Source organism: Pongo abelii, chromosome 5 (assembly GCF_028885655.2).
Source record: "Pongo abelii isolate AG06213 chromosome 5, NHGRI_mPonAbe1-v2.0_pri, whole genome shotgun sequence".
NCBI classification, from domain to species: domain Eukaryota; kingdom Metazoa; phylum Chordata; class Mammalia; order Primates; family Hominidae; genus Pongo; species Pongo abelii.
Window position 1 is genome coordinate 89,501,125 of NC_071990.2, and position 22,926 is coordinate 89,524,050.

The 22,926-nt window shown below is 35.5% G+C and overlaps 1 protein-coding gene across 6 annotated transcripts in view; it reads right to left on the reverse strand.

Annotated features, from left to right (window-relative positions):
* RNGTT (RNA guanylyltransferase and 5'-phosphatase) overlaps window positions 1–22,926 on the reverse strand; it is a 408,235-nt gene that overhangs the window by 226,316 nt on the left and 158,993 nt on the right. For 5 of the 6 annotated variants that reach the window (XR_008519039.1, XM_054546048.1, XM_024248866.3 and 2 more), the window contains one exon: window positions 18,710–18,778. The exons of the other annotated variant lie outside the window; for it this stretch is intronic. Coding sequence is in view for 4 of the 5 variants with exons in the window: in XM_054546048.1 (XP_054402023.1) it covers window positions 18,710–18,778 (69 nt within the window). In the remaining variant the exon portion in view is untranslated. The remainder of the gene's footprint in view (window positions 1–18,709; window positions 18,779–22,926) is intronic. 6 annotated transcript variants of the gene reach the window in all.

Sequence of the window (22,926 nt, forward strand, 5' to 3'; positions counted from 1 at the left end):
GATCATGAAGAGATATCTGCTCTCCCATTCACTGCAGCTTTATGCACAATAGCGAAGATATGGAAGCAACTTAAATGCCCTGCGATGGATGAATGGTTAAAGAAAACATGGTGTACATATAACAGAATATTATTCAGCCTTACCCCCAGAAAAGTAATTTCTGCCATTTGTGGTAATGTGGTTGGAGCTGGAGAGCACTGTACTAAGCAAAAATAAGCCAGAAAGAGAAATACTGCATGATCTCACTTATACATGGAATCTCAATTAGTCAAACTCATAGAAGCACAGATTAGGATGGTTGCTGCCTGGAAATGGAAGGAACTAGAAATGGGATGACGCTGGTCAAAGCGTACAAAAATGGCAGGTAGACAGAGATATCAGATGTTAATTAGCTGAAATGTAGTGATTATTTCACAATGTATATCAAAACATCAAGCTGTATGCCCTAAATATATACAATTTCTATACGTCAAAAAAGTTAAATTGTCACAAAATATAGAATTTAAAGAAAAAAGACAAAATGGTTAAGATATCTGTTCAAGTATATTCAAAAGCCCTATAAATTTATGAATCTATAAATCTAAGAAAATATGGAGAAAGCAAAGAAATCCACAGTCTAAAGCAGGGTTCTTTAACAGCAATACTACTGACATTGGGGCAGTTGACTCTTTGTTGTGGGGGCTGTTCCGTGCAATGTAGGAGGTTTAACAGCATCCCTGGCCTCTATGGGCCAATCAAAATAATAAAAAATATCCCCACATATTGTCAACTGTTATTTGGGAAGTAAAATCATGCCAGTTGAGAAGCACTGATCTAAAGTATGCATTCATTCTTTTTTTTTAAACCAGTATCTATTGATCAACTGCTAAGCCTGTGTCAACCTCTGTGCTAGAGGCCAGTAAGATAAAGATAATGGGGGTTTCAGACAAATAATAAGCAGTTACAAAAAACTGTGAAGAATTTCATGAAAGATGAAGTTCACAGTGCTATAATAGCTGAGAAAATGAAATGTAACACAGTCAAAAAGATAAAAAGAAGTTTCCCAGGGGAAGTAAAATTTAAGCTGAGAATTATACAGGCAATAAGAATGAGTTAAGTAGCCAGAAGAGAAAGTACGGTGAATCTGAGGAACTAAAACATTCAGATTGCCTACATGTACAACACAGTACTTAATATTCACCCTACTGTTATAAGCACTAAAAATATCACTGTGAATGAGACAGAGATGGTCTCTGTCTTCATGGTACTTACAGTCTAGTAAGAGAAATGGTAATTTTTAAAATAACTAAAAATTAATACATGTTAAGTGCTTTGAGGCCAATGGGAATACTGTGGGGGCGCAGGGGAGAGTCATGCTCACCTAGACAACCAGGCTTCCTCAAGGAAGCACATCTGACTTGATAGTTGAAGGATAAATGGGAGTAATATAGAAAAGAAAATAGTTTCAGGCAGAAGAAATAGCATGTATAAATACATATTCTTTAGAGACAATTTCAGTTTGTAGCTCTTACAAAATGAATTGCTCTGTCAGTAGAAAGAGCCACTAAAGTTATCACTGAACTTTGACAACAAAAGGAAAATCAATTTTCTGACCCTACATAGACAAAATGTGTGCTTTTAAATATTTCCTTCTAAAATGCGTAATTGCTATAAGCATAAGGGATAAGAAATATCAATTAATAAACCCTATCTTTTTGCTGTGATTCCAATATATCTCCCTAGATGCCTAAATCAAAGCGCTAACAAAATAGACATTAAAAATATACCCGGACAAACTCTGAAAAGCAAAGTATAAAATAATATGCTACCTTTTTGAAAAAGTGGAATGAAAATAAGAATGTATTCACACGTTTGTATTTGCTTCTATATATATAAAGAAACTAGGGAAGAAGTATGAGAGGGAGATTTTCTTCTATGTATTTTTTAAATACATGTTAAAATTTCTGAACCACGTGATTGTATTATCTAGTTTAAAAATTAAAATTACACCACTGTAAAATGACAATTTTAAAAATCTACCATTAATGTTTCAACATTAAACATAAGTTATTAATAAAAAGAACTATCCCTAATTCATTAAGTGTTTAATACGTATCATTTATATGAGAACTGATTTGGTATTCTGTATACTTACCCTCTAGGAATTCACCACTTCTTTCATTTTTGTGAAGTCCTTATTTATATTTATTTCCCCTTTCTCTGCTACCAATATATCATCATTAGCAATTCCTTTTAGTTGTACAGATATATCTATATCTAGCTGAGACTGATTACAAATTATGCATCTGTAGCTGTTTATTTTGCCAACAAAATTCAAAAAAAAGTAAATATTTATTTTAAAAACTGAAAATGATGTTTTCCTTTTTCTTCCTTACACAAAGCAAGCTAAGAATATTTTGCTGTGCTCTAAAAGTTGAACAAGGAAAAAAAAATAAAATAAGGTATATTTTCTTTCTTGGCACTTTGCTATTACAATTCCTTGGAAAATTATATTTTTCAATAAAAGTAACACATTTTGAGAAAAGATAGAATGACACTTTTGCAGCCTGCCAGAAAACAGAGCCCTTCTTCAATTGAAGACCTATCAAAATATGCAAGCAAATGTCATGGAAACAGAAGCTCTCACCATGGTAACATCCTTGCTACAGAGGAAAACCATTCTAATTTGTCACGTACTTCAAGACAAGGCATTAGGCTAATTCCAATTTTCATTTTACAATCTATCCATAACATTCAATATACCTGGCAGTAGTAAAGATTTAATAAAAATATTAATATTTCAAAAGAATGCAATATTAAAATCAAAGCTGACTCTAAATTTCTATGCAAACTGATGAATACCAGATACATAAAATCAAGCTGACCCACCTTATAGGAAAATCAAAATAGTGATGAAAACATTAAAAAACAATTATATCTCTACTACTTGAAAGTAAGTAACTCTAGACTCAATAGAAACAATTATGTTTTACTAACCATAGTAGAGTTAGTGGGTACAACAAGAAAAGCCATTTTTCTAAATATAAAACAAAAATACTTTCATCAAGATTTTTATTCTTACTTCAATTATACAATCCACTATTCTGTTTTTATTTCATAGTGATAGATTAACGGCATACAATTCTTGTCTAGAAACATAGTTTCTCCAGATGATAAAAGTAAAATCAAAGCTGATCTTTCAAAAGGTTAAAAATTAATGTTATTTCCACATGTAAAACTGTAATATGCTACATAAATCCACACTAAAATCTACTTATAAAAGCTAGTAAACAAATAAGATTTCATTTTACTACCAACTTTGTAAATTAAACAATCTAATAGCTATCATGTAAAAGATCAAATACCTGCATATTAAAATACCAAATCATCACGTTAAAATATTCATTTTTAAGTGACGAATGGCCAAAAATTAGCAATTCAAAATGGAAATGTAATCACAGAACTGAAAACCGTATAGATAGGAGTCTAATAAAACATAGTTTATTATAGAAGCTGATAATGAGATGGAAAATTCAATTTGATAGTGGTTCTTTTTAAAAATGATCATTTCTGTTTGATGAAAGCTTGAACCTTAAATCTTAGAAAGAAAATAGGTTTATATTGAAAATAAACAGATAATTTTTTCCTTTTGAAGAAAATACCAAAGTTTTTCTCAAATATTTTTTTGTCAAGTATAGGTTACATTTCAAATTTTTTTAAAACACTGTGCTACAGACTGATGTTTGTGTCCCTTCCAAAACTCCTGTGTTTAAATCCTAACCCCTTCATGTGATGGTATTAGGAGGTGGGGTCTTTGGGAGGTGATTAAGTCAAGAGGATTCTGCCTTCATGAATGAGACTCCTACCCTTAGAAAAGAGACCCAGGAAAGCTCCCTTGCCCCTTCTGCCATGTGGGACACAACATGAGCCAAGAAGCAAGCCTTCACCACACAACTGAATCTGCCAACACCTTGATCTTGGACTTCCCAGCTTCTAGAACTGTGAGAAATAAATTTCTGTTGTTTATAAGCCACTCGGTTTATGGTATTTTGTTACAGCATCCCAAACTGACTAATTGACTCTTTATATTATTGTTTATATCACTGTTTGTGAATAATATAATTAAGCCACCTTTAAATAAAAAACATTAAAGTTATTTTTGAATCAACAGCAAAACACACAAGGAAACCAAAAGGCAAAATGTGATAAAGAAAAAAGTAAACTGGCTCCAAATCTAATGTTGGTTTCCTGAGAAATGTTGGTTAACCTGAGAACAAGGAGAAAGCACTAGAGATTAAGGAAGATCACTCAATATGGAAAGAAGAAAAGATTGGGCCGGGCGTGGTGGCTCATGCCTGTAATCCCAGCACTTTGGGAGGCCAAGGCTGGCAGATCACAAGGTCAAGAGATCCAGACCATCCTGGCCAACATGGTGAAACTCCGTCTCTACTAAAAATACAAAAATTAGCTGGGTGTGGTGGTGCAGGCCTGCAGTCCCAGCTACTCAGGAGGCTAAGGCTGGAGAATTGCTTGAACCCAGGAGGCGGAGGTTGCAGTGAGCCCAGATCGCGTCACTGCACTCCAGCCTGGGCAACAAGAGCGAAACTCCATTTCAAAAACAAAAAAAAAAGGAGTGAAGAAAAGATTGGAGGGAGGCAAGAATGGATGCTGTAAGACTGGTTAGGATGCCACTGTAGTGGTTCCAGCAAGAGGCAATGAATGACAAACTGGATTAGAGTAGTAGCAGTGACAACAGAGAAAAAAGGGAATAATTTAAGAGCTACTTAAAAGATAAAGAAAGACTTGGAGATGAAGGAAGGGGACAGTGCCAAAGATGACAGCTAGATTTCTGATTTAAGTAACTGCATTTAGTAACTGAGGTGGAAATGCTGGAAAAGAACCAGTTTGTATGTCTGCTTATTTGATCATTTCAGGAAGAGAGACAGAGTTTGTCTTTGATATGCAAATGCTTCTCAACTTACAATGGCATTACTATCCACAGAAAAATCATAAGTCAAACCATCATAAGCTGGGAACTGTCTGTATTGTGCTTCTGATGTTTTTGAGAAATTCAAAAGGCGGTATCAGAGTGGGCAATAAGATAACCAAATTTGGGGCTTACATAGAAATCTGAAGTCTGAGTAACATGCTGATAAAAAAGAACTAAAGTCATAGGTATGGATGAGATTATTAGAAAAAGAGTAGGGCATGAGAAAGAATGAAATCTGGTGCGCTGAGCCCCGAGAAACGCCAAACTTCAATGGCTGGTAGAAGACGAAGAGCTCGAAAGGGACCGCAAAGAATGGCAAAAGACTAGGAGGAATCAGGAGCATGTGGTGCCACAGAAGCCATAAAAGAAAGTATTTCAAGAAAGAGTGAACAGAATATAGACTAACACTAAATGGTCCAGTAAAAAAGGGTGAAAATTATCTTGATTTTTCAATGAAAGGAGATGACTGGCGACCTTTCAAAAAAGTAGTTGATTCAAACATCATTTACTTAGCAGCTAAAGCCCTTTTTAAAACATAATCTCATCTACAAACACAATATATAAAAGTAATATTAGTAAATCAGCAGCACTGCAATGGAAACAGAATGCTGACCTAGTAACCTATCCCTCCATGCAGTCACCTGAGGCACTTCACAGAAACCTAGAACATTGGAGTTTATATTTTTGAAACCAATGAGTGAACTAGATAACCTCTGATGTTCTATAATTCTGTAAATGCAATGTAATCTACTTTGTTTGAATCCAGGCTTTCATGATGATTAATGACTGCTCTGTGTCTTAGTCAAAATAAGATATTAGTGTACTTCTTTATAAACACAAATATCCTGAGCTTTTTTCCTTAATTAAACCACTGATTAACTTTTCCTTCTTATAAAAGTAATAAGTAAACTATGTCCAATTATGAATGTGTTACATGGTTATGTCTCTGAAAGTAGAATATTAAATCAAAAGCTAAACAATAAAACTTTCTCCTAAGCTGGTTTTTGGGAGTTTGTTCTCAATAGAATCATCATCTTAATATAGTATTTTTTATCACTATTCTTCAATAACTTGCTAGGATTCAAAATATCTTCTTTTTTGGCCAGGCACGGTGGCTCACACCTGTAATCCCAGCACTTTAGGAGGCCGAGGCGGGTGGATCACCTGAGGCCAGGAGTTCAAGACCAGCCTGGCCAACATGGGGAAACCCCATCGCTACTAAAAATTAGGCCGGGTGTGTTAATTACACTCACGCCTGTAATCCCAGCATTTTGGGAGTCCAAGGCCGGTGGATAACGAGGTCAGGAGATGGAGACTATCCTGGCCAACATGGTGAAATCCGATATCTACTAAAAATACAAAAATTAGCTGGGCATGGTGGGGTGTGCCTGTAGTCCCAGCTACTCAGGAGGCTGAGGCAGGAGAATCATTTGAACCCGGGAGGCGGAGGTTGCAGTGAGCTGAGATTGCGCCACTGCACTACAGCCTGGGCGACAGAGCGAGACTCCATCTCAAAAATAAATAAATAAACAAAATTAGCCAGGCATGGTGGGACAAGCCTATAGTCCCAACTACTCAGGAGGCTGAGGCAGGAGAATCGCTTGAACCCAGCAGACAGAGACTGCAGTGAGCCGAGGTCACACCACTGCACTCCAGCCTGGGCGACAAACCAAGACTCTGTCTCAAATATGTAGATATCTATAGATATATCTTCTTGTTTCAACAGTACTAACATCTTCTACCCTTTATTCAACCTCAATTCACTCATTATAATTAATGTAACAGAGCAGAATAAACTTCTTGCTAAGTTTTAAGTAACTAGCACCAAACACAGCTGGGCCAAGGAGTTTTTTCACAAGTAGATCCACAAGTAATCCTCATCATCTTTTGCCATTGATTTGCCTTTGGAATATTTCTGTGGTACCAGAGGATGGATAACAGGCTTTGCCTGCGCTTCATCAGGACTTGTTCTCCACTTTATATACACTCACCCTTTCAGATCACTAGGCTGATCACTCAACTATCCCTTTCTTGATTTACTTGAATTGTTGGCTAATAGGAACCAATAGATGCAACACCACACTATAAAAAGTTTCAAAGATTTTAGGATAAATGGTAGACCAAACATGTATTTATACCTGCTTTGATATAAAACCTCACTAAAGGTGAGAGTTACAGAAAAAAAGAGGTATCAACAGAAAGGGAAAACAAAAATAGGAGACGGACAATAGCAGAAAAAAAAAACCACAGCAATGTAATTTTAAAAGATAGAAAGTACAGAAGTTAACACAGCATACAGCAAAGAAAACCAAATACTAAGTACATGCAAAGAAGGACGCCAATGCAAGTCATTCCTGGTGCAGTGCCCCAGAAAGGATTGAGTCATATAAATAACAGGTAACCTAGAAGGCTGCCAGGGGATAAAGGTAAGGCACAGGACATAAAACAGGGAGACCAGGGAAAGTCTATAGAAGGACCACTAAACCTCTAGCTTCTCTCCTCCACTGCTGGCAAAAGGTAGGAGATATGTTTATTCTGTGAAGAAGCTGAAGGCAGAGCTATGGTGGAGAAGATTCAAAACAGAAGAGAAAAACCGAAACTGCCAGGTTAAGTGAAAGTTTACCCAAGAGTGGACCCTAGCTCCTCTACCTTCTCTACTCCAAGAAGAGTAACAGCAGGCAAGAGACTGAAGGATTGACCTCCAGACAGGTTAAAAGATTTTCAGGGAAAATAACTACACGTTATAAAATTTGTATATCCTCCAATTTAAAAATAAAAGAAAAATTTATACACATTTTGACATTATTTTTAAAATGCAGATTACCTCTAATATACTATATTACTTTTCTCATAACAATGTATTACTTGCCCTGCACTTAATTATTAAAGCTGAGTTCATCAAAAAGTTTTAGACTTCCCCAGAAGAAAAATTTTGAAATGTTGGCAAATTTTACTTAAAAAGTTCTTGGCCTGATTAAGGGTCCTAAACTTCTCATTTAAAACTTGCTCTTAATAGGAAGTCTAAGAAAGAAAGGTAATTTACAAATCTTACAAAGACAGAATCAGAAATTACACTGGGTATTAAGGTCTACAGCTATCCGTTGGAAACGTCTTATTAAGCTATAACTTCGGTGGGCTGAAAGACGGCCACCTAGAGATATCAGGAATGCGTTACATTATATGGGAAAAGAGACTTTGGTGGTATGATTAAATTAAGGCCATTCAAGGGCAGGGGAGATTATTCTGAATTACCCAGATGAACCCTAAATGCAATCACAAGTACCTTTTTTTTTTTTTCAATTTTTTTTCAATTTTTTTTAAAAACAATTGTCACCAAGGCCTGAGTGCAGTGCCACAATCACAGTTCATTACAGCCTTGACCTCCCAGGCTCAAGCGATCCTCCTACCTCAGCCTCCCAAGTACTACAGGTGTGTGCCACCATGCCTGGCTAATTTTTTTCATTCTTTATAGAGATGGGGTCTCACTGTGTTGCCCAGGCTTATCTCAGACTCCTGGGCTCAAGTGATCCGCCCACCTCGGCCTCCCAAAGTGCTGGGACCTCCAGATCTGTAAGGGAAGAAATGTATGTTGTTTTAAGCCATCAAGTGTGTGGTAATGTGTTAAAGTAGCCATAGGAAACTAATATAGTAACTAGCTAGTACCATCATGTTTTCTACATTTTATTTTATTTATTTATTTTTTTTTGAGACAGAGTCTGGCTCTGACGCCCAGGCTGGAGTGCAGTGGGGCAATCTCGGCTCACTGCAAGCTCCGCCTCCTGGGTTAACGCCATTCTCCTGCCTCAGCCTCCCAAGTAGCTGGGACCACAGGCGCTCACCACCACACCTGGCTAATTTTTTGTATTTTTAGTAGAGACAGGGTTTCACCACATTAGCCAGGATGGTCTCAATCTCCTGACCTCGTGATCTGCCCACCTTGGCCTCCCAAAGTGCTGGAATTACAGGCGTGAGCCACCATGCTTGGCCCAGGATTTCTATCACATCAAAATACCACCACTATTATTATATTTTTCTTTAAATTAGTTCACTCTAAAATCTAAAAAATATATATTTTAAATGGAAACTTTATAACAAATGGTATACCATTTATACTATACTAGAAAATGGTATTGCTTACCCTAAATAACCAGTAGTACTAAAATTAGAAAAGATAGAAATTAATCAATGATACTAAATTCTAGTAGATATGTTGCTTATTGAATAGTCTAAAAGTGGGCCTACACTCTTGTTGAAAAGGAAAGATCAGCAAGTTTTAGATATTAAAAACTAGAAATAGACTTTCTCCTTATAATCTGAAAGACTGAATAAAAACAAGAATGGGACTATATTTCTCACTGTATGATTCAGTGTCATCTGATGCCCTGTCCCTGGACCACCTAAAATCACGTCTCCTCTCACCACTGGAAGCCACATCTGTCTATAATCAACTCTCTTCTTACTTCCTCCTTACAAATAAGACCTAGTGCAGGTGAAAAGGAAAATTAAGGTGGTTCTTTTGAATATACAAACAGCAATCAGAAAAAGGCTATTTCACCTGGTGAAAAGGAAATTGATGACAATGTATAAGCACAAAAGAAGTGAGAAAAATCTTAAGTATTCTTTCTTTTAAAGTCATAAGGAGACTTTATGAGTAAGAATTATTAGAAAAATGTGTCTTAAACTCTTCTTTAGCAGAATATCATATAGTGTCTGATAATGTCATTCAACTTTATTTTAATAGAAACATATTTCCATTTTTTTAAAGAGGTAGAAAAGTCATAAATCTCTGCATAAGGGCTAAGTACAGGTTTAATCTGGGGCTTTGGCAAATCAAAAGTCTGAAAGTGGAATACACAAGACCACTCTCGTGATGGTGGCCTAAACTGAGGATAAACTAAAAATAGGAAAAAATCAGCCTTTGCAGGAGAATCTGAGGTTGAAATTGCAAAACCAAAATAAGGAAAAAATAACAAAGGCTACACAATTCAATATAATGAAATTTTGCATTTGAGAGAGAAAATTGCCTCCTGCTACCCGAATGGATTTATGCGAAACTGGAGCCTATTCTGGATGGCACAGTTAATATATATTTATACTTAGAATACCCTTTAGAATATTTACCAAAAATATAGTAGGAATGTAAAATAACCACTGAATTAACTAGGATGGGTAGACATGTGATTATGTACCAACATCCTTCTTACAGCCAGATGCTGTTTTAGAAATTAACCATCCAATTAAAGAGCACACCAAAAATATGATGAAAGGTATATATTAGTGATAAAAACTAAGAGAATTAAAGTTGGTAACATGTGCTTTTAAGAAATAAAGAACTAGACAGAAAACGATCATGAGAAATTACAATCAGAAATAAAACATTAAGAAACAAAGACTGAAATCATTAAAATTTCATGGAAAATGAAAATGATGAACTAGATTCTTATAACTAGTATAGTACAGTGCTATGCCATCAATTAAACTGTTACCAAAATAGGTAGTTGTAAAACATGTTTCCTGAAATAAGTTATAAACGTAAACTAATCTAGAATCTGTTATAAATAAAATAAATCTGTTCTAATAAAAATAAGTTAATAGTTTTGGAAGAAGCTGACCATGTCCACTGATGAACAAAATGTGACCCTTTCAGAGACATTCCATATATTTTATAATCTTAACAACTTAGGAGATAAAAGATATAAAAGTGAAAAGTCTATTGAAATGATGGCAGGATGGCCAGGTGTGGTGGCTCATGCCTGTAGTCCCAGCACTCTGGGGGGCCAAGGTGGGCAAATCACTTGAGGCCAGGAGTTCAAGACTAGCCTGGCCAACAAGGTAAAATGCCATTTCTACTAAAGAATCACTTGAACCTGGGAACCATGGGTTGCAGTGAGCCGAGATTGTGCCACTGCATTCCAGCCTGGGCGACAGAGAAAGACTGTCTCCCCCACCAAAAAAATAAATGATGGCAGGAGAAAAAAATCAATAGGAATACAGTCATGTAATAGTCATACTATCAAACTTCATAAGAAGTCTTGTTTATTTTAATTGTCTAACTTGCCATTTAAAACATAAATTATTTTTAGGAAACTAAAATAAAACAGTTTATTCTTTTATTAAAAATTCATTACTTAGTAGATTTTCACCAGATTATTGGCAGAAAGAAGGAATTTTCAAGTACTGATTTATATCATTTGCATTGATCATCATATGACCATAAGAGAATTTCAAAGTTAAGCTCTTACAGCCTCTACATTTTACAGATGAAAAACTGGAGAATCAAAAAGATATTCAGTGATGTCTGTTTGTTTGTTTGTTTAACCAGAGACCACTCCTAACCCACTGGGAAGTTTCTGAAGAGAATATGCAGAGGACAAAACTCATGTTATTGTTTTAGGGAAGAATGGTGTTTGGATTCTGAACTTGGCAAAGAAAAGTGGGAATTTAAAGAAAGCCACTGATAAGTTTTTTGAAAGGAAAAAAGATAACAGCATAAATTAGACTATACATATTCCTATGCAGCAAGGAAGATAAAATAGCTATAAATTTAAAAGGTATTTACCTACATTGTTAACATATAAAACCAGTCAAATCTGAAAGACTGGGGAAAACACAAAGATGCATTTTCATTCCTTTAACAAACAGTTTCTAAGACATACTGGGCTAAACACTATCCTAGACAATGGAGGTTTAAAAAGAAATAAGGAAGGAAAGGACTAATAACCTCAGATTATTTTGTGAGGCAAAAATATAACCACAGCCCATAGATTCTGTGAGGCAAAAATATAACCACAGCCCATAGATTTTGTGAGGCAAAAATATAACCAAAGGATAGCTTGTGAGGGGTAGCTAGAAACAGCAAGGCATCTTTAAAGAGAACCATTTTTGCTTTGAGAATAATCATTTAAGCAATCAGTTTTAGTTCTGAAGCAATTTGGCAACTAGTAACAATTTTTCAAGAGAAAAGATAGAAAAAGATATTGCTTCCAGCTTCATGAAAGCAAATCAATCTCCCACAAATCCTATGGAATGGAGAGCAATGAAGACACAGAGTGTGCACAGGAATCTAAGATCTCATCTCTCTTAGACTGGTGGCCTCAGAATGAGACCAGCTGCTACCAAAGAACTGAAAAATCTCCATATCAGAGAAGTAGAAGGTACAGGTTGATGATCAGGACCTAGACTGTCATGGAAAGAAAGATCTAATTCTAGACAAAGGTGTATCACTTCTGACCAAGCTGCTACAAAAGTCATGATAGAGAAATAGTTATTTAATGTAAATATGTATGTGTCAATTTTGTTTAAAGAGGTTTAAGATTAAATATTCATGACTAAGGTGATATGAAAGAAACCTAGCAACTACCTTTTCAACTCTTTATACCCTAAAATACTACCATCAGACTAACAGGTGTGGCTTAAAAACACCTCTCTTCAACACTATCAACATAGAGGGCTGAAGGCAGTAAATGCACAAAAAATGGTTTCCATCTACAAACTCAGTAGCATTTCACCGTTCCAGAAACTGGAGTCTGGAATCAAGACCCCTTGAATAGGACACGTTTAATAACTCGAAGCACGTAACACAGGGACAGAAAACCAAACACCACATGTTCTCACTCATAAGTGGGAGCTGAACAATGAGAACACATGGACACAGGGAGGGGAACATCACACACTGGGGTATGTGGCGGGGGTGGGGGGCTAGGGGAGGGATAGCATTAGGAGAAGTACTGAATGTAGATGACGGGTTGATGGGTGCAGGAAACCACCATGGCACGTGTATACCTATATAACAAACCTGTAGGTTCTGCACATGAATCCCAGAACTTAAAAGTATAATTTTTTTAAAAAAAAAAGCAAAAAAAAAAAAAGGCAAACAAACAAACAAAAAACAAGAAACAAACAACTCAAAGCACAATTTTAAAAGGGAAGAACATCGAAATAAAAAAAGGGACCCTTGCAATACTGCAATGCACTATGATTTGGAAGGGGAAGGAGTGTAGGAGCCTGCCTATTGCATTTGAATAAAGAAATGTAACCTTATTTTGTTCTGCAAGCTGGAGAAGAAAAATCTATCATTACACAGAGAATTACAGTTCAACTGAAGATCACAAATGAATCATGTACAAAAGCCATGAGCACATACAAGAAATGGGAAACAATAAATCAATATATCTATACCTGCACTGTCTACTACACACATGGCCACTGAGCACTTGAACAGTGGCAAGTCCAAGACATGCTGGAAGTGTAAAATTCTCACTGGATTTCAAATACTTAGTACAAAAATAATAATTGTTTTTATATTGAGTAAATGTTGAAATGATAATACTTTTGATATAGTGGTTTAAGTAAAATATATTATTAAAATTAATTTTACCACTTTTTTTTCTTAATGTGGCAACCAGAAACATTTAAAGTATATATGTGGATCATATTTGTGTTACATGTTACATTTCTATCAGTCAGTACTGGTCTCCCCCATATGAGGGTTTCTTCCATAATATAATTTTACTAGGTCAAAAAACAGGGGTAGACTGGAAAGATAATACAGATACAAAGAGCAGTTAAGAAGCTACTGAAATAGGTTGAGTATAAAACAATTTGAGCCAAATCTGACATGATCTTCTTTAAATAAGGAATAAATAGCAAGGACAACCCAAAAAGACAAAGTGATGAGCCACTTAACAGACTTCAGTGATTGTTTGAAGATTGGTTGTCCCTAGTAGAAATGTATAATATGAACGCAGAAATAGAGTACTAGAAGCAAAACAAAAGGCATGGGTTAAAGGTTGATTTAACCAAAACAGCTATAGCCATAAAAAATACACTTTTCTCTATGAAGAGAAGGAAAGGGGGATAGAACTACCTTAGAAGACAAGTATAAAGACACCCATCCAAAAGGTGGAAGAGGTTGAGAAAGCCAGTGTCTTAGGAAGCTTATTACAAATAGAGAATTTAAGTACAATTATTCTCTTCTTTTTAGTTCTATTGTCTAATATTGCTATCAGTTATAACTTACAAGATAAAGTTTTTAAAAATACAAAATTGAATATGTAAACTAAGAGTAGATCTAAAACTTCTGGAAATTTCTGACATTTAGACAGGTAGTCCTGAGCTAAGTTTATTGTACCTTTTCCCTAATTCTCTAGTATATATAAGAAGATGATTTAACATTGCAAACACATTAATTTTCTCCAAATTAATCTAAATTCAAAGGCATTCCAATTAAACTCCTAATAAAAATTGCTAGGTAACATCACATACAGATTCTGAAACTTACATGTTAAACAAAATGTCTGTAAATATTTAAGAACGTCCTGGCAAACAGGGAGGCTTGATTTATTACAAGATAATCAAGATTATACCAAGTTGCACAGAACTACACAAACACAATAAAAAATTTGGGGCTAAGTCAGAGCCATAAAATTGTAGAACAGATTAGAGACCACTGAGAATAACATGTTCAGTTTACAGCTGAAACAAAAGCTCCATAAGTATAAGGACCAGTTTGTACAGCATTAGGTTTTCAAGATCACTCAAATCAAAAAAGCAAAAAAGATAAAAGTCAAAAAAGTAGGGAAATCTATCAGAGAAGAAAGGTAAAAGGGATTTCCTGGATGAAATAGTGAAAAGAAACTCTAAGAAGAAAAGGCTATGCAGCAGGACTAAAGAATGGAAGGCTTCAGAAAGAACACCTTCAAATGAAAAATGGATCTTATATATTTGACTGCATTGAAAAAAATTAAACAGTTCTTTTGGAGAGTTTAAAGAAAGAAATATTAATAATTATAATAACCAAAAATATTCCTAATGCTAGGTGACAAGACTTTTCTAAAAAAGAAAATATAATTGTATACTATTTGACTCAGATAGGAACAATATTTATGTCACCATAAAAATATAAAAATTGAATATTAATTTGACCAAATACGTGATGTAATTACAATAGGATGACAGAAGGAGAAAGGGGTGTGGAGGGGGTTAGTGGAATTAGAGGGCTCAATCCTATTCTTCCACAGTACAAAGTAAGCAGATCACGTATAAAATACAAAACCAAAAAAGAACAGCATAGACTGTGTAGAACTGTAGAAGTAAAAGCCAAAAAAAAAAAAAAAAAGGAAAATAATTGCCTCCTAGGAGTAGTACTTAGGGTGCAGAAAAAGGTAAGAGACTGTTTGGAAAGAGACTGTTCTATTTTTCAGTACAAATCACTCATTTAATTGATTTTTTAAAATCATGGATAGGCATTACCATGGATTATGTGCAACTTACATAATTTTTTCAACAATAAAAAATATTACCTTCATTATTCTGAATATACAAAAATGAGAAAAATTGGCCGGGTACAGTGGCTCATACCTGTAATCCCAGCACTTTGGGAGGCTGAGGCAGGTGGATTGCTTGAGCTCAGGAGCTTTAGACCAGCCTCGGCAACGAGGCAAAATCCCGTATCTACAAAAAATACAAAAATTAGCAAGGCGTGGTGGTGCGCGCCTATAGTCCCAGCTACTTGGGGACCTGAAGTGCGAGGATTGCTTAGACCCAGGAGGTCAAGGCTGCAGTAAGCTATGTTTGTGCCACTGCACACCAGCCTGGACAACAAAGTGAGACGCTGTCTCAAAAAAAAAAAAAAAAAAAAAAAAAAGGGGGGGGAGAAAAATGAACTGTAAGAAATAAGGTAGCAGAAATCCTCAAGAAGCAATTATACCTAGATCCAAAAGTATGCTTAAAAAATTATATATATCATGATCAAGTAGCATTTATCCCAGGAATGCAAGGATGGGTCAACATGAGAAAAATCAGTGTAATTTACTACATAAATGGTATAAAAATGAAAATGACATGATAACCTTAATAAATACCGAAGAGGCATCACTGCCTTAAAATTAATGCCTTAAAAGGTGTTAAAGCCCAAAACCTATTTATGATTTTAAAAAGAATTATTGGAAGAACAGAATCAGAAATTTCTTAACACAATAGAGGATATCTAACAGAAATCTACCACAAACATACTTAATGGAGAAAATTTAGTTACATTCCCTTTGAGGTTGAGAAGAGGGTATAAATGTCTTCTCCCTCATGTAACTAGAACTAATACTTAATTCAATACTAGAGGTCCTGGTCAATGTGTAAAATTAGACAATGATGAGAACTAACAGAATTCAACAGGATTGTTGAATCAATAAAAGAAATCAATAATGTGGCAGTGTACTAGAAGTAGCAATAAAAAAAAAACAAGACACGATTTACCACAAAAGCAGAAAATGACAAATATTTAGAAGTTACCATAACAATAATAAAAAACTTAAACTCAATTACAGAACAGAAAAAGACCTGAAAAAAAAAGCCATAGCATTCATTGAGAAAGTGATTTAACATTGCAAACATATCAATTTTCTCCGCGTTAATCTAAATTCAAAGATGTTCCCATTAAACTCCTAACAAAAATTTCTGGGTAGCATGACAAATTGATTCTGAAACTTTTATGTTAAACCAATTGTCTACAAATATTTAAGGTAATGCTGGCGAACAGGGAGACTTGACTTAATGCCAGATATCAATTACAAAGTCATTGTAATAAAGTGTGGTTACGCCCCGGCGCGGTGGCTCACGCCTCTAATCCCAGCACTTTGGGAGGCCAAGGCAGGCGGCTCACCTGAGATCAGGAGTTCAACACCAGCCTGGCTAATGTGGTGAAACCCCGTTTCTACTAAAAATACAAAAAAATTAGCCGGGCATGGTGGTGTGCACCTGCAATTCCAGCTACTCAGGAGGCTGAGGCAGGAGAATCCCTTGAGCCCAGAAGGCAGAGGTTGCAGTGAGCCAACATTGCGCCATTGCACTTCAGCTTGGGCAATAAGAGCAAAACTCCATCTCAAAAAAACAAAAAAAAAACAAAAAAAAAAGTATAGTTACTAGAAAGGGAACAGACTGACAAATCAACTGCCTATACTAGACATCCAAGAGAGACTCACTTACTTGTCAGGCCATTTTTCCTACATATGCAATATATGTACAGATCTGAACCATGAGTTTCACACACTGAAATTTTCTGAATTTATTGTTATATTTAGACTTTCCTTTTTTCAGTCTAGGGAGACTGGAATATATTAGAACTAAAAGATTCAACTTTAATTTTCCTAAAATAGTATTTTCTTCCATTTCCATCCCTAACCTCTACTGCTCCTCCATCTCCTCCTCCCTCAACCACAGAAGATAAGATTTTTCTGTTCTCTGTTTGGCAATGGGGGCTAGAAGACAGACAGATGCCAATCACATATCACATTGTCTCTAAATTTGCATTTTAGCAGAGATTTATTATACACGTAAAGATATAATGCTTTACATGCATAGGTTGAATAAGCCTTCTGGGAAATGCTTAGGACCAGAAGTGGTTTGGATTCTGATTTTTTTCAGATTGGGGAATATCTGCATTATATATACTTAACAGTTGAGCATCCCTAATACAAAAATCCAAAATGCTCCAACGAGCATTTCCTTTGAGCATCATGCTGGTGCTCAAAACATTATGAATTTTATAGCATATCAGTCTTGGATTAGAGATACTCAACCTGTACAGTATTTAATATACTGTGTTCAAATTATTAGTTCCCTTTCTTTTACCCCAGGCACCCAGTCTGATGTCTCCATATATAAATTCTCAACTAGCTTATACTCTAATTACTAAAAGAAGAGTTGGTGAAGAAAAAAAGCAGCATATGATGAGGTGGTTGCACACGAAATAAACTCTTTCCTATAGAGTAAGTAGCTCTCATACTTGAACATGCGTTAGAATCACTTGGAGAACTTGTCAAAACACAAACTGCTAAACTCCATCCCCAGAGTTTCTACTCAATAGGTGTGGGGCTGAGCTGCATCTGTGAAACTTCCTGGGTGGTGCTAATCCTCCTCTACAGGCCACATTTTGAAAAACACTGCCCTACAGAACATGGGTTATCAAGTAGGGCCAATTATGTTCTCTGAGGAAACTGGGCAATATCAGACTATATTTTTGGTTGTCACAAATGGGAATAGGGAGCATGCTCCTGGCATCTATACTCCTGGCATCTAGTAAGTAGAGACCACAGATGCTGCTAAACATCCTACCATGCACAAGACAGCTCCCACAGCAAAGAATTATCTGGCCCAACACATCAGTGGTTGAGGATGGGAAAACCTGCTACAGAGTAAAATACAACTTACTTCAAATATATGATTCGACCATTAAGTTGGTAAAAGTTCTTCAGTGCATTTCAAAAATTTAACATGGAAAAAATATTCAAAAGTTTTATTTTTTGTCAAGTAGTGACAAGGTTTGAATTTTACTCTACAGTAAACTACAGCAAAATGAAGTTTTAGAGAGATTAATACATAAAAGTATACCAAGTTACAAAAGGAAATAAACATTTATGTAATGTTATTGGTAGAGAATTATTTTTTAATAACTAATTATATTAAAAGACTGGTTCCTTTGAAATGTAATGACCAACAATGCTTATTTCTTAAGCTGAGTGAAAAACAGATAGGTGCTCATTTTAGTATTACATGTATTTAGATATAAATAAAATCTTTCATAATGAGCAATTTGTTTTAAGGAAAAGTAGCAATCACAGCAGTAATCAATCCCAAGTAAATAAGTTTGAGGCATATATGTGTATGTGTATGTATATGTATATCTGTGTACACACACACACAAACACACAGACAAATGAACACACACACACAGACAAATGAACTTACTCCAGTAGGCTGAAAAATAAGTCCATCCATTTCATGGCTCACTTCTTTGGCAAAATTTCCTTCAAGTAGCTATAAAATAAATACACATGTATTCTTTAAAAATACAGTAATCATTTTAAAAGTATTTAAACTTCTTGCTAAGCTTTATAAAAACTTCTTAATATATAAGTTTTAAGAACTGAAATACAAAATAAGAGAAAGAGATAGGTCTAAAGGAATCTAAGTTAATACATCGTAAGATTTGAATACACACACACACACACACACACACACACACACACACAAATTTCCATTCCTTGGCAGGCTAGATATTCTAAACAATAGTCCTAACTACAACAACCAAAATAATGAATAAAGCACTGAAAACATATTTTTAAATGTATTCCTAAGCCAGCACAAAAGGAAGAAAGACATAGAAGCAAAAACAAAGTGAAAGTAGAAACTCTGGAAAGTAATAGATAAAAGGAATAAAAAATAAACACACACAAAAACAGGAGAAGCAAATAAATACTTGGGGACAAGAATTTGTAACTACAAACTAGCTCAAACATGAAGATTATAGTCCAAAGCTACAAACTTGCTTGGGGGCAAGAATTTGTAACCACAAACCAGCTCAAACATGGAGATTATAACCCAAAAATACATTGTGTTTTCCAAGAACCCTTAGAGAATGTTTTTAATCTTACTTTGGGCTTTTTTGTGTCTTTTTTATATTTTTCCAAGCAGAGAATTTCATTGCAAAGAATACACAGTAAAAAATACAACTAACAGTTTTTTCAATGCCATATCAACAGAGTTATAGACCCTATACCCTCTAATTAATTCTGACTGATTACATAGTTTTAATGTATCTCTTTCACAGATTTTTATTATTTTGAAGAACTCAACATGTATATCACTGATAGAGGCCTGAAACATGAATTTCTGCATTTTGGGGAAGAAAACAAAACATACTTTCACAGAGCCAGGTGTATTAGTTCATTTTCACACTTGCTAATAAAGACATACCCGAGACTGGGTAATTTATAAAGAAAAAGAAGTTTAATGGACTTGCTGTTCCACATGGCTGGGGTGGCCTCACAGTCATGGCAGAAGGTGAAGGAGGAGCAAAGGCATGGTCTTACATGACAGCAGGCAAGAGAATGAGTGTCAAGCAAAGGGAGAAGCCCCTTATAAAAGCATCAGATCTCATGAGAACTCACTATCATGAGAACAGTATGGGGGGACATAACCCAACAAATCAATTACTTCCCACCAGGTCCCTCCCACAACACCAGGTTATCTAGACTCTGGCCAATTAACAGAAAATTCAGGATAGTTCTAGGATTCAAATATGTCTTCTAAATTTTTGGATATGCTGTGTGTTACACATCACAATCACACACTCTTTTTTATCACAATCACACACTCTTGAAAGCACTATGCTTAAGCTTACAAGATTTGCTTTCCAAAAGCAACAACCAAAACTTCAAATACATATTTCATTTGCGATTAAAATCTGTGATTCTCTTCCCAAACCGTGACTTCATCTTCTCTGCCATTTCATCCTTCAAAATCTATAATTTCTCTAAACTGAGAGCAGTTCAAATTTGAGTTTAAAAATCTATATTTCCTTAAAATTTTAATGTTCCTTTCTGACACTGAGACAGAAATTAGATCAGTAATTGCCAGAGGCTTAAGGGGTAGTCTTTAATGAGTTTCAGTTTTGAAAGATGAAAAAGTTGGCTGGGCATGGTGGCTCACACCTGTAATCCCAGCAATTTCGGAGGCCGAGGCGGGCAGATCACGAGGTCAGGAGTTCAAGACCAGCCTGTCCAATATGGTGAAACACCATCTCTACCAAAAAATACAAAAATTAGCCAGTGTGGTGGCACGCACCTGTAGTCCCAGCTACTACTCACAAGGCTGAGGCAGGAGAATCACCTGAACCCGGGAGGTGGAGGTTGCAGTGAGCCAAGATTGTGCCACTGCACTCCAGCCTGGGCAACAGAGTGAGACTCCATCTCAAAAAAAAAAAAAAAAACACGAAATTCATAGCATTTCTGCTGAGCAATGATGCAATAAGAACCAAATACCACAATAATCTCTTTTTTCAAAAAAAAAAAAAAGTTAAAAAAATGTAACCTTTAATCTTTCATTTGCTCTACTTGTATTGTAGCTACATCATTTATGACAAGTTAACATGGTAGTTTCCATTCTTCAACCAAACTTCTCAAATTCATGTAATGGACCATGCCTGTATATAAAGTATAAAGTAACAATAAAAAATAGCCAGTTAGCAAGACTCTACATAACATGATTCTACCTGCTGCAGAAATGAAAGTAATTTCATTTTTTATTCTACTCTTTTTATAAATCAGAGTATTTAAAGGACTGAAAATTCATGGGTCAAAATAAGAGCTCCTCTGCATTACTCTAGACACATAATATTTATGATATCACCTATCATGTATCAAAGACCTACAATGGAGTGTTGTGCTTGGTACTTAACATATCATTCAAAATACATAACTCCTCATGAGATTGTATTCTCAAGTTTCGAATTATTCTTCAATTTGCCAGAAAAGGAAACTGAGGTCATCAGACAAAAGCAACTAGCTTTAATTCAGAGAGTAAAGTAAAATCACTCAAAACAGATTACATCAGACTTTAACTAAAAATAAGGAGATAACTAAATAAAGTCTTATGACTCTCTGAAACAAATGCCCCAAAGATTTCTGCAAGTTCCTAAATATATAGGTCCTCCAATAGCCACTTAAATTTTATAGACTTGGCCAGACACAGTGGCTTACACCTGTAATTCTGGCACTTTGGAAGGCTGAGGCGGGGGACTGCTTGAGGCCAGGGGTTCAAGACCAACCTGGCCAACACAGCAAGACCCCATTTGTATATTTAACAAAAATTTTATAGACTTTAAATGCATTATAGAATATACTATATGAACAAAGTGAATATGAAGGGAGATAAAATTCTTGATGGAAAAAAGGTTTTCTAAGAATAGAGATGAAATCTAAAAATGTTATTAATATTGTATACTTTATATTAACTGATTTATATATTCATATGAGATCATATATGTAATGTGTTTATTAAATTAGAAATACTACCTTTTGTCTATTTACAATTCTTAAAAAAAAATGTATCCAAACTTGTTACGGCCATCTTCCATATATCAGTATCTTCATCATTAGAGCCAACTTTTAAGTCATTTAGCCAGTTTCCATTATTTTTCCTGCTGCTGTCTCTGATTTACAGCATACTTCAAATTATACACGAGACTATAACTGCAGATGTTATCCCAAGCTACAAGTACTAATTGACTAATGTTAGGAAAATGCTTTTTCCCCTTATTCATTCCACAGATCTATGTTCATAATCTTAGAAGTGCTTTGCTCTTTGAAGATACCTTCAAAAGTTTGGTTTAAGACAAAGTTCCTCATTCATTTATGATGTGAAAAATAGTAAGAGAATGCTGCTTCTACACTGATGATAATAAAAAAAGCAGATAATCTATCAAATAATAACTTTTGTTACAGCCATCAGAAAGCTGACATCTGCAGGCAACCAAATAAACTGAATCCCAGTCCCTCCAAAGGAGGATGAAGTATATGAACTCAGGTCTTCTTTGGTAGAGAAAAGGAAGAGAAAGTGGCAGCCATAAGTGAGTACAAAGAAAACAACATCTGACCAATTCTTAAAAACTAAGTCTGGGCGAGTGGAACAGTTTAGAATCCCTGGAAGCCCAAAACACAAGAGATACAAACTTTTTCTCAGGTTTCTATCAGGCTTCACAAGAAAGATCACAAGCAGGGCAGGAAACAAGAGAATGCCCCCACCTTGGTTGGGCACAGACGTTAAGACCCTCCTGCTTTCCAAACCCTTCTTGATATGATGCAAAAGTTACCTGGGAATAAATTCATATGCAGCTATACAAGAAGCTGGAGACAGACTTGGACCAATGACATTATATTGATAAAAAGCAGAAAGACTTGGTCCTGACAAAATATCCCTATGCAAGGCAAAACTTCACTGGCAAGAGGGAGAGGGAAGACCCACTGAGGAAAACCCCATGCCTGTGATTCAGGTGCTCAGGTTCTGCTTAATACTACGGCTGGAGAAGAAAAACTAAGAAAACTCCACAGTCTTCATAAGTCTGGCACTGAGCGGCAAGAAACAGTTGTTTACATACGGGGAAAAGTACTAGAAGTATGAAAATA